Genomic DNA, 19,489 nt, shown 5'->3' on the forward strand with positions numbered 1-19,489 from the left:
ATACAAAAAACAATTAATAATAATAATTATAAAGTTATTGATAAATGCAATAGAGTGCATTGCAACACCTACTTGAAGTGGAGCACAACATAACCAACTACGAGATGTCTGCATCATTCCTATTATAGTCCACTGATCTTTCTCGGGTTCGTAGCATTCCATTGTGTCGTGGTATCTAAAATAATAAATTTTTTCAGTTAAAATGTAATTAATCCTAGCTAACATAGTACAGTAAGACCTCGCTTAACACTGCCTCGCTTAATGCCGATTCAATATAACGCGGTCTGCTTGATGCCTAAAAAATGCTCAAAATTTATGCCGATTCAAATTAACACGGTATTTCATTGATTCGTATGTAATACAATTATTCCTAAACAAGAACCAATCAGCAAAAGGTGGCAATTTGTTGTAGTGCTGTACTTCCCTTAAATCTGTTTGTTTTGTGCAATTTTGGAAAAATTATAACATCGTGGATGCCATAAGAAATATCGACTTCGCTTGGCAAGAATTAACTGAGAAATGCATGAACGGAGTGTGGAAGAAGTTATGGCCGGATGAGAAGAGCCTGTCACTGTATTGTTAGGTTGACAAAATTGTCAACTTAATCAATACAGGAGAAGTAGATGAGCAGGATATTGGGGAGTTACTGCAGGTTTCTGGCGAGAGCCTTACCAATGACGACCTTCAAGAACTGGCAGAAGAAGAAATTTATGTAGTACTGAAAACAAAGAACCCAAAAAATTTCTCTACATTTTCCTTAGTAAAAGTTTGGTAACGATAACCGAAATCGTTGATCAAATTGTACTGAATGATCCAGATTTTGATAAGATGCCAAAGCAAAACCAGGCATTTTGGATGCGATCTTCTGCTACCGACATTTGCTCAAGGAAAAAACAGTGACCAATGAAACTATACAACTTCATCGCAAAAAACAAGAATTTCAGAAGAGCCAGGACCTTTGTCACAAAAAATAAACTTTACATTTCTGTGTGCGCATGTTTATGTGTTATTTAACATATATTATTATGCAAAAATTTATATAAAAATAACTTAAAATTATAGTAAAATTTGCATATTTTTTGGTCGCGTGTTCTCCTATCCCTATTTACTCTATGTTAAAATGGTCTTATTTAATGCTGTTTCGCTTAGTGCTTTGTCTTCTAGGAACGCATCTCCAAGTTTAGCGGGGTCTTACTGTACATATATTCTTTGAAAGTAACACATTAAGAGAACTCTTCTATGGTGCTTAATAGGATGTTCTTTGGAAATATGTTACACTGAAAAAGTGGCATGTAGTACAAAAATTTCTCATAATGAATTAGATTAAAACAAAAATGCATTAACTAAAAGCTTGCTAACTCAAGGATTGCCAATATTTTAGTTTAATAAAAGTAGGTAAAATTTTATTATAATACATAAAACTTGGTATGCATTGTAAAAAGTAATTTGATCCATTTATTCAAGAATAAATAAATGATTATTTTCATTTAATCACACTTAAGGAATGAAAAGTTTTGAAAAAATCAAAATCAATATGAAATACAAAAAAATTAATAATGTCAAAAATGTTTAGCAATTACTTTGAAATAAAAATTAGCTTATGACTGTTTATCATAATAAAGATACTTTATTTATTCTTCAAAAATAGAAGATTGCATCAGGTCATGCATTGGTTCTATGATTTTATTAAGATTTTACAATAATGATATGCATTTCAAGTGTTTGTAGCACTTCTCTCAGTCATTAATCTCTTGACTGACTGAAGAGAGCTACAAACGCTTGAAATGTATATCATTATTGCAAAATCTTAATAAAATCACTGCATTTGGTCATGTGTTGATTCTATTTTATATTTCAAAAGAATAAATAAAAGAATCCCTAACAGTGTGGTTCTTCTCAATTGAGAATTAAAAAAAACAATGAAAATAAACAAAACAAACAATGAATAAATGAACAATCTACTACAAAAATTTTGTTATTTCATTAAATTTCTGTAATCAATTATAATTTATTTAACTAACAATTTCATATTCATCCAAAATAAAAATACAAACAGACTATCATAGAAGCCAGTATTGTTTGGCAGAAATATTTTTGAATCTCCCAGTTTAGCATCAGCGACATCCTAAAAATTTCCAAATCAAACAAACTTCAATTTAAATTCAAAAATTACATCTTAATTATTATTTAGAATCAGGAAAACTAAAATTGCTTTGTCATTTACAAATCAAACAAATTACAAAATTTTAAATATAATTTATAGTTAAAATTTTGTAATTTGTTTGATTTGGAAGTTATTTTTAGAATGCAACTAATATCGAACCAGATTTGAAAACATTCCTGCTACGTAAAATGAATCTATTTTAATTCAGTCAGTTTCTTTGTATCAAAATAATGGTTTATGATGAGATTTTAAAATTTAATGAGTGATAACAAGATTTTTGATTCTAATATCTCAATGAAATTCATGAAAACAGCAAAACTTTGATTTTTGTGACAGCTTATTTAACCCTTTCCCGGTCAGGGTACCGATCTATCGTTACCCTAATTGTTTCGCAAAACGGCCAGGGTACCGATTCATCGTTACCCTGTTAACAATCGATTTTTACAAAATTTATCGACAACAGATGTCGGCACTTGACGGTATCGTCTTGTTTATCGTCTGTTTCACATATTTTTGTCCAGGTGGTGTTTTGTCGACTTAAAAAAATTTAATTATCGGTGTTTTTTTCTTAATTTTTCATTTTCTGATAATTTTTTATTTCTTTTTAGCATGTTCATGCAATAATAATACTATAATAAGTTCATTAATGCTATAATAAGTTTATTCAGCTATAATATGTTAATGCATTATAAATATTCAAGTTATGACCTTCAGTTCTGATATTTTATATATTTTTTTAATTTTTAATTTTTTTTGAAATCTAAAATATCAGCAAATGTTACATCTATTGCTACTGGTAATCATATGTTTATTACGAAAATATATAATCTTGTTTGATATAAAATGAATAAAGTATATTAGTTCATTATATTAGTTGAAAGCAGAATAAAGTTCAGATTTCAAACAAATGTTTGATATAATGTGCGATTATTTCACAACGAATAAACGTACATGCATAAATGTTATATCAAATTGTACAGAACAATATTGTACGTGGTATTGGCTCAGTGACAATAAGAATGAAGTAACCAGACAATGTTAATTTTGACAAATAGTAACAAATTTTCAAGTCTGAATGTTAGTTATCATATATTATTTTTTTTTCTCATAAATTTTTCAAACTCTATTCAAAAATGTAGTATTTAAAACTAACTATATTGATAAATATATGTGATTTTTTCATATGAATAAAATAATAATTTAATTTTTAGTGAATTTTTAAAATAATATTGCCTGATTCACCTATTTTGACCTTGGCCGTTTTACAAAATAAGGGGGCGTGGCAAACGGCAGGCTAAGGGTTAATAGTATAATTATTAGAAACTAATCTAAGCTTCCTGTTTTATTCTGAAAATTTTAATAAAATTTATTTTCTACCTGTCCCATCCTTCTTCTCCACCACATATATATATTTTTCCATTGACAACAGCAACGCCTGGTTGATACCTTTTCTCTCTCATTGGATTGCAAAACTGCCATTCATTTTTTTTTGGATTAAAACATTCCACTTTATTAGTATTTTCTGTTGATGCATGCCAACCACCTGCAATCACAAACGTATTTCATTAAAAATATATATGTAAAGTTATCAAAAATTAAATAGATTGCTTCTTTCAGAAAACAAAAAAAAAAAAAAATATTTAATGAGATATATTTTTGTATATTATTCTGGTCTTCTTTAGCTTACAAATACATTGAACAGTGAGTAACAAAGCATCCAAAATAAAGAACAATGTAAAGTCTATTTTCATATATAAAGTTTAAAGTTTAAGTATAATTTATAAAAAATACAGTATATTTTATGGAAAAGATTATTGTAAAATTAATTTATTACAACATGTACAGTACACACATGTATATATTGTAAGTATATATATGTATATTATCTGTGTATACATATGTGGTGTCTATGGATGGCTGGGCTGGGCGTTACTAAGCATATGCAGAATGCAGTTTAAGAAAGAATATGAAGAGCTTCTTATGACATATAATGACGTATATTTTAATACGATACAGAAAACATTACAAAACGAAGAACACTAAACAAATCATCTTGATACTAATTATTAAACGGATTTTAATCGTCTTGAGGCAGACACGTTGTTGCTTCTTATTTTTATAACTCTAATGGTCTGTCTTTTTTCCTGCCTGTGCACGACATTGGACTCGACCAAGTCATATCAGCGTGGGGATGGGCACCACATATTTATAACACATACATCACATTTGAAATACTTATGCCAATAAAATACTATATTTAAATGAACTTTTAAAATAGCAAATTACAATTATAACAATATGTATAATTCCTGAAGTACTTTTCCAACAGTGAAATCTTCTAATTACCTGCATTTTTGCCAATGAAAAAGTTGTGTTATCATCTATTTAATTTTAAAAAATTAATAAAATATTCAAAAATTACTCTACATTGATTCCATGGGTCCTTTACATTAAAGTATTTAACATTAAGCATATAAAGCATTCTATACAATGTCTATTTAATGTCTGATATGCTCCAAAAATGGATAATTGTAACAATTAACTGCCAACAGCCAAATATCTAAACACTGAATTACATATAGATTATAATTATGATTAATTATAACAAGTGTCCAGAAAAAATCTGCACAAAGTATCTCAGGTTTTAGCTAACAGTCAATAATTCTTAATTATACCTCACATGCTACAATTAATGTGCATGAAATACTGTAAAACATTATAAAATCTTTTTCTGCATCTTTCAAAATGGCAATGAAGGAAGATTTTCTGACTAACAGTAAACAACTTTTACACATTAAATAAAACATTAGGAAAAATGTCCAGCAGGATTCCTTTATCAAGCTATTAAGAATAAAAAAGTAGTCCAATAGTTCAATCAATGTTAACTCACTTATAATTATTAAAATTTTTTAAAAAATTTTAAAAAGCAGGCAAATTTATAAAACAAAAATTAATAAAATTTCAAAAAAAATATTAAAATAAATTTAAATTTCATTATATTTTGTGTGAAACAACACTAAAATAATTTCTATTGAAAAAAAAAGTTTCAATTAATTAAAAAAATTATAATTAAAGGTTCAAAAAATGCAGGCAAATTTAATGCAAAATTAAATAAATAATAAATAAATAAATAAAAATTATTAAAAATAATTATAAAAACTAAAAGTAAATTACTATTAAATAAATAAATTAAACCCAAAAATTAATTAAAACTAAAAATAATAAAATAAAAATTACAACTCTGGCTTTTACACCAAAACCAAAACTAAAAATAAAATCAAAATTAATCACTTAAAATAAAATCAAATCAATTGAAAATTAAAATAATGTTTCTAAAAACTGTTTAAAAGTTGTTCTGAAATTTTCAAATTCTGAATCAAATTAATTTTTAAATTTTTATTATTTGTGTGTGGTGGTGGTGATGGAACATTTTGCTTTTAATATAAAGATAGATACAGATTATTACTAAGTAATTTGGCAACAAATAGGCTGCCATCTCTTGATTTAGAATATTCGGGGAAAAAAAGATTAGCCTTAATTAGTCATTAGTCTTGGCTGTTCATTTAATACTTGAAACAATATCAGGGTTGGTCTTACTTATTATATACAGTAGAGCGTCATTTATCCAAATCAATTGGGGACGGGTTGTTCGGATAACTGATTTTTCGGATAACCGATTATGTGCGAAAAAATATATTAACCTATCCGATGTTGAAATTTTTCTCCGTTGCGTGTTGCTTCGTTTTGAATTTTTGTCGATTTTAAGCCTAACGAAAATTTTTATAATAATAATCGAGGCTATTGTATCATTAAAAATTATTTCTTTCTTTTGTACAAACAAAATAAATATATTGAAAAATATAAAAACAAAGAAATTATACTTTAGAAGTTAATCTAGTATCAAAAACATTCGATTCAGCACGACACCGGAGTCCAAAGCAGTCCAACTGGAAAGCTTTTGGTTAACCGGCTTTCGGATAAACGACGCTCTACTGTATTAGGAAAAATGTTTATTGTAAATCATTTTGAAAATGAAGGAATTCAAAACAAACTATATACTGTATTCTCCAACATTTCAGAAGTGAGTTAGCACCACAGAGAAGAGAGGTCTGGAAAAAAAGTGAAAATTCTAATGAAAGCCTAATTGGAAAACTGAAGAGAATTTTGAAGATAGTGGCAAGGTTTCAATTCAATCTGTAGCCCTGAAACTAAAAATTTCATGTAGTTGGCTCCATAAGGCTTTGAAAACAAAGAATGTATATGATACTAAACCAAATGATTGCCATAAATGTATGTGACATTTCCTGATTCCTTACATTTGAAAGAACTATTCTCAATCAGAATATGTCTTCTGCCCTGATTGAGTAAGATTCCACTACACAAAACCATACTGGATTACCTGCAACAAATAAACATTGCTTTCATCAAAAAAAAGAACTCTAAAAAATGTTCCAGAAAATAGGTCAATAAAGAATTTTTGGACAATACTCAAGGCAGCTATTTATAAAAAGGGATAAAGGCAAAAAACATGAATTGGTTGATCAATTGCATAAAGTATCAGCTGAAAAATATGAACCAAAACCTTGGACAGAAACTTGAACTGAACACCTATAGTTGAATTGATTGCATTAAATAATGAGGACTTGTAGATTTACAATAATAAAAAATAATGTACAACTTTTCATCACCTTTCAAATGACTATTTAGTCCATAGTTTCTTCCCAAGATAAAAACTACATTAAACAACTACAAACATCATTAAGCCCGATCTATTAATAATAAACCAAATGATCACCGTAATTAATTGGGTTAATTAGTACCAAAGTTATTGATTAGCCCGAAAGTTTATTACCAAATTATTTAGTAATTACTCATTAATAATAGCATTTAATTAGCCCAATTAATTACGGCAATTGTTTGGTTTACATTAAATAAACTTGCGTGAATTTTTTCTGGACACTCATTAATCCAAATATAATCCAACTTATAGTTGTTCGGTTAACAGAAAATCAGCTTTCATTATTTCAATATATCTAACTGCCAATATTACACAATTCTTAAAATATTCAATATTTTATTACCTAATACATATATCAAATTCTTTACCACACAAATAGCAGATCCTGAACGTGCTATTAACATAGGAGCAACTTCGTTCCATGAATTAGTTCTAGGATTATAGCACTGCACTAAATCAATGCCATCTCCATCTTCTAACACTGCACCACCTAAATGTTTTAAAAAGTAGTAATATATTTGTCATGTATGAAATATAAATCATCAAATTATATAAGAACTCTCAAATAACAGGCAATTAGATCATGTCAGTGATCATAGTTATATATGCTAAGAAGAAAATATTTATTTACACAGATAAATTGAAATAAAAGTTCAAAGCAAAAGAGTAATATTTTCAATTCACTACAGTATGGAAATGTTTACTGGAACAAAGAATATTGGTTTTACAGTTAAATAATAATAATAATATTTAAATTAATTAATAAAAAAAAATCTTTTACAATTTGCTGTATCAATTTACTAAGTATTTGTTATGAATGAAATTAGTTCTTAAAATTTGTTTAAAAGGTAACAGTTTTAATGAGGAACTTTTAAATGAAATTTACTTAAACCTAAATCTATATTAAATTCTAGTAAGTATATCTATACTAAATTTTGATCTTAGAAACATATTTTAATATACAGAACAAATATTTTCAACAATTTTTTGCCTTAAAGTTCCAAATTTTTAAATTATAAAAGTTCTAAGACAATTTTTCAAGTCAACATTTTAGTACAAGTAATTATTTATACTAAAATTTAAATTTTGAAAATTGTTTTAGAACTTTTCTAATATTAGGGAAGTCCTAATAAAGTTAGTTGAGATTTAATATATGCATATATATAGAATATACCACAAAGTGTTACAAGCTAATAATTCAAAACAACTTAACCAATGCAAACCACCTTTTTTCACTTTTTATGGTTTCAAAGAAGTTTTATAACAATGATAAAACCATATTGCTCCTCACCCTCGTTCACGGGAGACAGGGCTATAAAAAATGTACTACTAATCTGAAAAGAGAAACATGGTTTCAGCAAGATGGTGCTCAATCATATTTTGCCAAAGATATGTGCACTATTATATGTGCACTATATTATTGTACTAATTCATTGACTCAATGGTCTCCTTGTTCACCTGATCTTACATCTCTTGACTACTTTCTATATATGTCAAAGAAAAGAGAGAGAATCTGAAGCCTGTGTTACAATGACCATCACTAAAACATTGTGCAGAATTAAACAAAATTTTGTAAAAAGAATAATTAAATGTTTAAAAAAAAATAAATGTTCAATAACTTGAATATTCTTAAATATTATTGCATTTTCATCAGTTATATCTGGTTAACAGTTTGAATCAACTCAGAGCTTCTCTAAGTTTCCATTTTAAATTTCAAAGTTGCCCTGTATCCATAAGAAAACAAGGAGTAATATAATTTTATCACTGTTACAAAACTCCTATGAAATCATAAAAAGTGAAAAGGGACTATCTGCATCAGTCAAGTTGTTCTCGAGTTAGCTCATAACACTATGTTAGACATCCTGTATATATATATATATATATATATATATAATTTTGATGATTAGTAACAAAAACAAAATATTCAATATAAGTAATTAAAAATTAATAAAATAAATAAAACCTCAAATACCAGAAATAATATACTAAATAAGTGTTATAATTTTGAAGTTCTAATCTTATTAAATTATAGTGTATGTTTACTTTAAAAGATATAATACCTGTGACATAGAGTAATCCTTGATGAGCAACTACAGCAGGACTTGTTAGTGAGATTTTCATAGATGCTACAAATTGCCACTTATTAGTTACAGGATCATAACGTTCGACGCTAGATAATCTAGATACTCCTTCCCAACCACCAACAGCATAAATATATCCATCTAGAGTTGCTAACCCTATAAACAAAAGAATTTATATGGAGCTAGTTTTTGTCAAATTAAAATATGTTCAACGAAAATTAATGAAAAAAATTTTTTTAAAAGAATTATGAAGCAGTTTACACTAATGAACTATTTATTAATTATTAAATCAATAAATTTTAATTTTTAAATATCAATTGAAATTTTTAATTCATTGTGTTAAAAAATTGTGTATTGTTACAATAATTTTAAAACTTCAAATATTCATTATTTCATTTCACAATAAAAATATATAGTCAAACCCCATTAATATAAAGTTGAAGGAGCTTAAAGTTGGCACTTTGTATTAATGATGTTTGTATTAAGCAACTTCACAAAAACCACTGGTCATACCATCAAATTTAGCAAAAGTCCAATTTTCTCCCTATTATTTCACTGTGTTTTTTTCTTGTTTGGATTTTTTAAATAAATAAATGAACTTTATGTATTACTCCAAACATTTCAATGAGATACAGTGATTTGAAGAAAGAAGGCATTGTAATCACTATAGAAATGTGCATTCCCATACATATTTCTACAGTGACTTAAAGAAAGAATCAATGCTCATTTTTAAACATCAGTTAGAGTTGTAGGACAATGATTATAACTAGTGGATACAACATGCTAATCTAACCCCCAAATTGAATCCAGGAAATGAATACAAACAAAACTTTACATATTTAAAAATAATACATTTGCATGGATTTCAATGGAAGTGGTTTTTAATTTTAAAATTACAAGCTAATCATAGCATTTAATATTGTAATTCAGTTGTTTTGTTATTTTTGTTATTAAAACAATAAAATATAAAAAATATTTTGTAAACTATAGATTTTTGTTCAAAAATCTCCCATCTATTGACTCCCGGTTTCCAATGCATGCATCAACTATCTTCACTAATTGTTTGTATTGTCAGTGTACAAAGTGTTGACTAGAAAAGAAAGTGTAATTTTTCAAGTTGTAATGAACATTCTCAGTGTGATGTACACCTGTGTTGTCAATGACAACAATGATATTGATATTGTAAATGTCGTGGATAACATTAAAGTCAAAACATGAAACCCCTGATAAATCTGTGGCTTGTGTGCTACCACTTTGACTCGTGTGACATCATGGAAGCTGAAAAGAGTGAGCTTTCTATTAACGATGCAATATAACAAAACTGTAATAATAATTTTGACATAATAGAAATTGTGTAACACAGTTTTTTTTTTTTAAATTTTGCAAACCAAATAAATTCTTAAAAATTTCTGTTTATAACTTGAACATAAATTATTCATATCATATTGTTAAATCCTTTGTTCGACAGTTTCAAGAATGTTAAATATTGTTATATATATATATATATATTCATATCATTTCATACTCATTCATATCACTTAAAGTAATACCAAGTTCTGAGCGAGCAACATTCATAAATGCCATTTCTTGCCACGAGTCAAAAACTGGATCATATCGCCACATGGACTTGCTGGCTGAACCATCAGGAAATTCTCCACCAGCCATGTATAACATATTTTGACCTAAAAATACAAAGTAATTTCTATTAATATACATATGTAAATTTATAAATTTTATAATTAACTGTTTATTTTACATTTTAAGTTTCAATACACTATTGAAATAAATAATCTTAGTTTTGAATTATTATATTAATATATTAAAGAAGTTCAACTACTAATAAATTAAGAAATTCTATTATTTTTATTTTGACAGAACCTTTTTCAAGACCAACTGTCTAAATTTCAACTTCACCAAAATTTAATGGAATAGGGATTACCTGTAACAACCAATCCATGTTTACTGACAGCAAATGGTAGACAAGCTAAACTTGACCATTTACATTTCACAGGATCAAAACATTCTACACTTCTTAATACAACTTTGTCATCTTCTCCACCAACTGCAACTATTACATCAATTGTTCCTATATTTTCAAAATACAAATATAAATTTTTAAAATTTTAAGATTCTGTGATGTTTTAATTTAATATTACAAAATGCATTAAAAATAATTATTAAATTCTAAGATATTAGAATTACCTTCCTTAATACATATTTTCCTATATGAAAATTTACAATAAATACTAAAATATCAAACAAATAATTAAAAAAATCATAAAATTGATCAATTATCATCTTGTAATTCCTGAACTAACTTTTTAATCAATTATTTTTGTAATGGGGAAAAATACTACAAATGAGGCTATCAGGTGGTGTTGTGAAGCACTGCAGAACATTAAAATTCAAAACATTGAAAACATAGCACATGTTGTTTATAGTAATTTTGGAAGTACTTATTCTTCTTTTTTTAATAATTAACTTAATTTTACTCACAATATTTTTACAGTAGAGTAAAATGTCAGAAGATTGGTGTTGTATACCAACATGCAAAAATAAGGGGGTAGATGTTTCCTAAAGAAGAAAATTTAAGAAAACAGTGAATAATTGCCATTATAAGAGAAAATGGAAGCCTAAGAAAACAAGCATAGTGTACAGAGAATGTTTTACATCTTATCAGTATTGTAAGACTAATTGTTACAGTGAGTATTACAGTAATTATCTTAAATCACAAAATAGCAACCATAATCCAATTAAAAGAAACCACTTTATTATAAGTGACAACCAGTATGAACTTAAGGAGTTCTGTTTTACTTAAATTTTGTTCTATGTAACATTCTATAATGTAACATCTCTGACAATGGCTGTCAAAGACAGTTGAAAACGTTTGTTCTTATAAATTGGTTTCTTTTAACTGGATTACAGATGTCAGTTTGTGCTTTTAATGTAATCTCATCCAGTTTGGTAGTACCTTTTACAGTAATTATCTTTATGAAATTCATTTTATGTATTTATTTGTTTGATGAAAATAAAAATGTGACAATTCTAATAAAATCATTCGTATCATTTTTATAATTAATAATTATTTCACCAATGAAATTAATTAATTTATTTGTTATTTCTACTATTATTTGTAGGAATGCCAAGCTTAAAAAGACAGTTAAAATCAGATGGTGTTTCATGTTGTGTTTAGCTGGTCAAAGCCTTTGAGCACATTATCAGCTTGCAGGACTGCAAGCTGATAATCTAGATTTTTAATAACAACCACTTTAACTTCAATTCAATTTGAATTATTTTAATCAATCAGTAATGGAAAGCTAGATATTGTATTAAAAATTTTATTAATCTATTTTCTACATTCTCCAGTATATATTAACTGCATATCCAAACACAGTAGTCTCTCATTATGTCATACCTTATTATATTATAGATTTGGATATATTGCATTTTTTTAGTCCCCAAATTTTAAAAGCACTTGAGTCAATAAATTTTAAATTATCAATTGCCATTGAATTTCTTTTTGCAACAAAATACAGTATTTTATCCCTACCATTGTCCTTGAAACTATCACTGCAGGTGAAACAATAAATTCATCAACACTTAAATAAGCAAAACAGGTGGATAGATCAATTATAAGTTATGTTTCCTTTTGATATTAAGAGTTGTTTATTTATTGGTTTTAAGTACTGTCTCCTCATTTACAAGTTTCTGTGAATTCGAATTCATGGCAATGTGTAAGGAAAAGATTTATTTATTTTTTTAATTGAAAGTTCTAAAATTTTTATACAGTGGTAACTTTATTTTGCTTTTAGAGAATTTTTACTCTGTAATTTTATAAGTTTTGATGTTCTATTATATGTTCAATATTTATTTTTTAATTTTCAATTACTGTATTTATAATTTCTATTGAAAAATATAAATTACATAAATTTTTAAAGATTTATTATGAAATATAATACTGTATAATAAAATCGCAACTGATATTTTGTTTTTATATCAACAGTATTTGTCTTTAAATGTCATTGTTAAAGAAACAAAAATGCTAAACAGGCATTCCTGGTATTGATGTTTATGTAAAAGTCAATTAATACAATATAACCATGAATAAAATTCAGTACAGTGCTCCACAAAAGTATAGAACCATTCAAAAGTTGGTCTTTTAAGGTCAGAACAGATAGAAATAATTTTTTTTTAATGTGTAATTCAGCACCTAAATTATAAAAACATAATTGTAGGAAACTAAGTTGTGGCTGACTGTGGAATGATGAGGAAATCAATTTATATACTGTCACATAAGTATAGAATTGCCATCTTTCTCGAAAGTTTGAAGTGTGAAAGTATTTTTTCATCATGCCTCATGGTACCCATTTAACCGACTTTAAGAAAGGACAAATTGTAGCTTTGAGAAGCACTGGTTTAAGTCATCAGGCAGTAGCAAACAGCATCAAGTTCAAAAAAAGGTCATTCAACATCACTTGTCAAATCCTGCAAATTATGGACCAAAGCGTAGAAGTGAATGTCCTTCAATTCTTACCCTGCAAGACTGCAGATGCAGTTTCTAATTCCAGTGTCCATGCCTAAAGTTTGGGACAATTTGGGTATTCAAGTACATCATGAAACTGTTAGAAGGGTTTTACACAGCAACAACATTGTTCGGTCTCGAATGAGAAATGCCCCTGCTCTTAAGCCTGAGCACAAAGCTGCCTGACTCAAGATTGCTAGGAAAAACATGGCCACTCAATGGAATAAGTTTTTTCTTTTGTTTAGGCCTATCGTGCTAGTACAAGAAATAACGATCTTTTTGTCGTACAGATAATCCTTTCAGACAAAAAAAAATTTAATTTGGATGGGCCAGATGGTTTAGCATTCTACTGGCATGGAGTGTTATGGTTTGGGGTGCTTTTTCTGCTTTGATAAAACTAGATTTGGTATTCCTGTCATATGAACAGTACCAACTATGAAAAAGTTCTGGAGAACAAATTGCTGCCATACAAACATAGATTTAGAAGAATTCCTCTTATTTTTCAACAGAACAATGCATCTATCCATGTATCATGAGATACGAAACAGTGGTTTGAAAATAAACAAATTGGCCAGTTCATTCTCCTGATTGCAACCCTATAGAAAACATTTGGGGATCTTGGTTGACTGAATTTATGACCAAAATCATCAGTATATCAACACTGAACACTTAAAACAAGCAATTGTCACTACTTGGAACTCCCTTGAGGCATTGATCATAAAAACCTTGTTGATAGCATGCCAAATTGCATTTTTGATGTTATCAGTAAAAGAGGTGTACAAATAAATTACTAAATTAAACTATTTTGTAGTATAATAATTCTTTTTGCATAATTCACCTATACACACCGGGTTAATACTAATCCAATCTCCCGAAAAACCTTGTAACCGGTGCAGTCCAAGTTGTTACGCAAACGTTTTCGGACCCTCACTAGGTCCTTCTTCAAGCGAAATTTTCTTTTTCGACCGTTCCATCGAATTGTGAAAGTTCGAAGCCGGTAATGATACATCCCTTTCCGCGCGAGTAGAAGAAAAAGGGATATGAGTCAAAAGAAAGAAAAGATGAATCAGGAGGAACAAGAGTCGAAAAACGCGGGTTGGCGAAACTGGAACTCGTGACCGAGAGAATAAAAGGGCGACGACAAAGAAAAGGGGGGTCGGTTACGTTTTTCTTTAGACTGTGCGTGTGCGGACAAAATCGAGGGGAACCGCCGATAATCGACGAAATATTGTCGACTACGAGGACCGACCCGGATCACGAGGTATGTCCCGAAGTTATGTAAACTCTCCCTCCACGAATCCAGAAAGAGGCGACCGTCGCACGCCCCTTTTGTAATTATCCTGCTAGCTTAAATAAATTCTTGTTGTTGTTATTATCCATTGGCTATGTCTTTTATTCGAATATTATCATCCGCCGCTCTACCGTCGACCCCATTCACTTCCTCCACTCGCGTAACGCGTAACTCATCCGAACCGCCATCTTGACGCGGGCAGGTCTCATGGACCTGTTAGCCGACAAAAAGGAGGAACGAGGCTTTGGCCGCCTCCCGGCACCCACAGAATACTATCCTCCCAACGGATAAAAATTCGAATCGTTCAAATTCCGAATCTAAGGAAACCACGTGCTATCCAATATTCCAAAGTTTTCGTCCGACGATCACGTGCTTATCTTCGTGACGTAATCATCCAATGTCAGTCTGATCGTAACTTTTTTGATGCGACTTCTCCTTAAGGGCCCTTGTTTTATTCATTTGGCCCTCATTGTTTCGAACCGTTGTCTTGAATTAGAGCCTGCCACGCTAAAGATAGCTTCATCTCGTCCTTCGAATTGATTGGTTGGGAGTACTCGAAGGCTTTACAAATCTCCATTTGCTCCAACCATCTGAGGTGGTCCGTGTGGCGAGTGGTGGTGATGAGTTTTGCATTCGCGAAGTCCGCAGATATTTCCGGGTCCGAGGCGTAAATCGCAAGTGCGGTGCTTTTTCTGTTGGCCCCAATGTCTTGCTGATGTTCCTTCCATCTAATCTCCACTGATCGTTTCGTGGCGCCGATGTACATTAAATTTCTATCAAATCTATGGTCCTTTAAAGGGACCGCGTACACCCCTGGTAGTTTTCTTCTGTCCGGTTCATCCTTATCATTACGTAGTATTTGAAACATCGACGGGCATCGTCTGTATGCTATGCGTATTCGTTGTTTTTTCGCGATACTTCTATATAACGATGCCAACCTGGGATTGTAGGTTACTGGTACCATTCGTTGTGTTAGCTCTCCCATGTCGCCGTTGGGGGGTGGCGTCCTACTTGTATCATCTGCATATTGCCTCTCCAATCTCCGAATTAATCCATCAAATCCGTGCTCTTTTGCCAGTTCCCGCAGGTACCTCATTTCCTGTTTCCGTGCTTCCCGTGTGGAGCAGTGCGTGTGCGCCCTTCTGACCAAAGCTCTGAAGTACGCACCCACACCCCACAAAAAAGAAGCGGTTAAGGCATGTATCCCGGACATTGAAAATGTTATACTCGGCATAAATGAAATTCAGAAAGAGATGCACAGATGGATGGCCACATGCAGGATTAGGAACGGCAAAGACTCCGCGCAGGAGATTCGATTCAAAGACGAACTATCCAAAGCAATTAAATGGTTCCGGACCAACAACATCGTTTTGCTCAGAGCGGATAAGACCAACGAGTTTGTGGTGATGAGGAAGGAAACATATGAAACAGGGCTACGCGAATACATTAACGATACTAGATGTATGGTTCAAAAAAGCGACGAGATTGAAAAGCTCCAAAACAAAGTTAAACACTTCTCGAAATCGAGACTGGCAGCAAGACTGGGTACGAAAGACATTGTAGTGGATGCCCCCGACACACCAAAGCTCTTTGCTTTCGCAAAAACCCATAAGCAGGGGCACAAATTCCGACCAGTAGTGGATAAAGCAGTCGCCCTTACACGTAAATTGGAGACCGCACTACATAATATATTGGCGCCATACTTACAGAATTACCGATTCTCGATAACCGGTTCTGGGGAATTGATAGAAACTCTTAGAAGCATGGAACGCCCGAAGCAGATCTCCGTCATGGATTTCCGATCCCTCTACCCATCCATCGAGCTACCGCCATGTTTTTGCGCACTTAGAGACTTTTTGTTCCAACACGTAAACGACGAGGGATTACACAATCAGATTTTGGAATTGGCGCACTTGATTTGCTACTCTTCGATTTTCCAATTTGGAGGAATTACCTACACCCAGGGGAGAGGCGTACCCATGGGCAGTGCGGTCTCGGGCGACCTCTGTAAGCTGGTAATTCGGCAACTAGAAGAGAGGATAGTTCCGCAGTACTACAACAACATAAGCATGTAAAGGAGTCAATGTCCGATCCTTAATTCTTGTTTTGGGGCGTTATTGTTATTTTGTTCTTTTCTTTTTCTTGGTTCCTTTTTTTTTTGTTGTTACGGACAAACTCCCAAGCACCAATGACCAAAAGAACAAAAAAACGAAAATTTTTAACTTAGTTTGCATCGTTGCCCGATCCTGGAACATCATCCTATGTAAATTAGACAGTGCGGAGCTACACTGGATGAACAATTAAAAGCGGAACAGCCAGGACCAAAAGGAGAGAGAGCTTCAGGTGACCAAGGTGGTAAACGTCAGTGATAAGTTCGAGGAAATTGTGTTTGGCTGTACACTATTTATAGCTTGAGGAGGAGATAAAACGTTTTCTTTATTATGAGAAAGCTGTACAAGATTTTGATATTGTCTGTGGTTTGTGGAAATTATTAGTTTTAAATAAAGTCCTGGTCTGGTACTTGCCTCATTATTATGTAACCTATTGTTGTTTCCGAAAACGGTGAGTTACATAACTGGCGCCCGAACAGGGACCTTATGGGTCATAAGCAAGTTTTTTTTTTGAGTTTATTTCAGATCGAACCGTTAGTGTATTTGTTTTGTATGGACGAGAAAATAATGTCTGAGGAAGATTCCATTACTCGTGAAGAGTTCAGGACTTTACAAAACCAGCTGACAACGTTATCGCAGCAAGTCGCTGCACTGACGCAAAGTATGGCAAGTATCGCTTCTGCCTTATCTTTTAAGCAGGCGGAGCCGCCAGCCGAGAACCGACCCGATCCCAGGGAAGTGAGCCAAACCAGTCCGGGGGGAAGCATTCCCAATAGGCCGCCAACAGGTACATCTACTCCCCTCCCACCAGTGACACCAAATACCTCGGTGGTGATTGTCAATGCTCAACCTACGCCATCTAAAACATTTAACGGGACATCTGAATACCCGGCGGCCGACTTTATCCAAGATATGGAACAATATTTTTTCGTTAATCAGGTCTCAGCTAATCGTTGGGTTGATACAGCCGCCTTCTTATTAGAGGGTTCTCCAGCTAAATGGTGGAGAAACGATGGACGGAAAAGAGTAGGTAATAGCTGGCCTCTCTTTTCCCATTTACTTAAAGAATTGTATTCTCCTCTTACAGACGAAGTCGCTCTAGCAAAGAAATTATTCAGCCAATCGTATGATGGTATGTCTGGTGTCGAACAGTACATTTGGGACACTGTTCAGCTGTACCGTGCGTGGAAACCCTACGCCAGGGACGAAGAAATCGTCCAATGCATAACGACTCAAATGCCTTTAAATTTACGTGAGTATCTAGAAATTAGACATTGTTATTCTATTAATGACTTAGTGCGAACTGCCAAGGAGTACGAATTTCGGAGAAAGCCGACCAGTCGCCGATCTGCGGAACGAACCGATGATTCGAGAGAAAGTTTACCTGAACGCGCACTAACTCAACCCCTTAGTGCGGAAAGAAAGGCGCTCTCAAACAATTGGAAGAAGAAAAGAAAGAAGAAACGGGTGCTCTCAAACAATTGGAAGAAGAAAAGAAAGAAGAAACAGCGCTCTCAAACAGTTGGAGGAAGAAAAGAAAGAACGTATAATCTAAGACGGCAGCCACTCTCATATAAGGTGGGTACACCTGTATTATTAAAAACTCATCCAATTTCTTGTTCTCCCAAACGTTTTAGTGCAAAATTTGCCCCGAAATGGTCTGGACCTTATGAAATTTCCAAGGTGATATCGCCATTAGTCTACGAACTACAGGACCCCGCTACAGGAGCCAAACATGGACGACATCATATATCAAACCTTAAGAAATACAACTTATTTCCAACCGTATCACCAGTTCCTCTTGATCAGACGTCACCAGCACCCCGACGACTCCGGCCCCGAAAGAAAATAGACTACCGACAGACTGCCAAACGGAGGTCTAAGAAATGAATAAAGAAAACAATAGCACCGATAATGGTTACAATTTATTGTCAATCATCGATGTTAGGAAACTGTAAATCTCCTCCTCATCGACAAATATCTACAACAACAGCTTTATTACCAATATTACGGCACCAGGACGGGCACCCTTACTGGTATATAATATTTTTCAAACCCTATAAAAGAAATATCCAGTATTTCTTTTTTTTAAGAGGGGAGGGGTGTAAAGGAGTCAATGTCCGATCATTAATTCTTGTTTTGGGGCGTTATTTTTATTTTGTTCTTTTCTTTTTCTTGGTTCCTTTTTTTTGTTGTTACGGACAAACTCCCAAGCACCAATGACCAAAAGAACAAAAAAAACGAAAATTTTTAACTTAGTTTGCATCGTTGCCCGATCCTGGAACATCATCCTATGTAAATTAGACAGTGCGGAGCTACACTGGATGAACAATTAAAAGCGGAACAGCCAGGACCAAAAGGAGAGAGAGCTTCAGGTGACCAAGGTGGTAAACGTCAGTGATAAGTTCGAGGAAATTGTGTTTGGCTGTACACTATTTATAGCTTGAGGAGGAGATAAAACGTTTTCTTTATTATGAGAAAGCTGTACAAGATTTTGATATTGTCTGTGGTTTGTGGAAATTATTAGTTTTAAATAAAGTCCTGGTCTGGTACTTGCCTCATTATTATGTAACCTATTGTTG

The 19,489-nt window shown here is 31.8% G+C and overlaps 1 protein-coding gene across 2 annotated transcripts in view; it reads right to left on the reverse strand.

Annotated features, from left to right (window-relative positions):
• LOC136976934 (kelch-like protein 20) overlaps nt 1–19,489 on the reverse strand; it is a 62,175-nt gene that overhangs the window by 618 nt on the left and 42,068 nt on the right. For both annotated transcript variants that reach the window (XM_067272322.1, XM_067272323.1), the window contains exons 7-12: nt 10,923–11,069; nt 10,534–10,665; nt 8,963–9,139; nt 7,246–7,392; nt 3,542–3,707; nt 73–175 (exon numbers count right to left, since the gene is read on the reverse strand). In XM_067272322.1, the coding sequence (XP_067128423.1) occupies nt 73–175; nt 3,542–3,707; nt 7,246–7,392; nt 8,963–9,139; nt 10,534–10,665; nt 10,923–11,069 (872 nt within the window). The remainder of the gene's footprint in view (nt 1–72; nt 176–3,541; nt 3,708–7,245; nt 7,393–8,962; nt 9,140–10,533; nt 10,666–10,922; nt 11,070–19,489) is intronic.

The sequence above is a fragment of the Centruroides vittatus genome, unplaced genomic scaffold (genome assembly GCF_030686945.1).
Source record: "Centruroides vittatus isolate TY-2023 unplaced genomic scaffold, ASM3068694v2 contig_436, whole genome shotgun sequence".
Classification (NCBI taxonomy): domain Eukaryota; kingdom Metazoa; phylum Arthropoda; class Arachnida; order Scorpiones; family Buthidae; genus Centruroides; species Centruroides vittatus.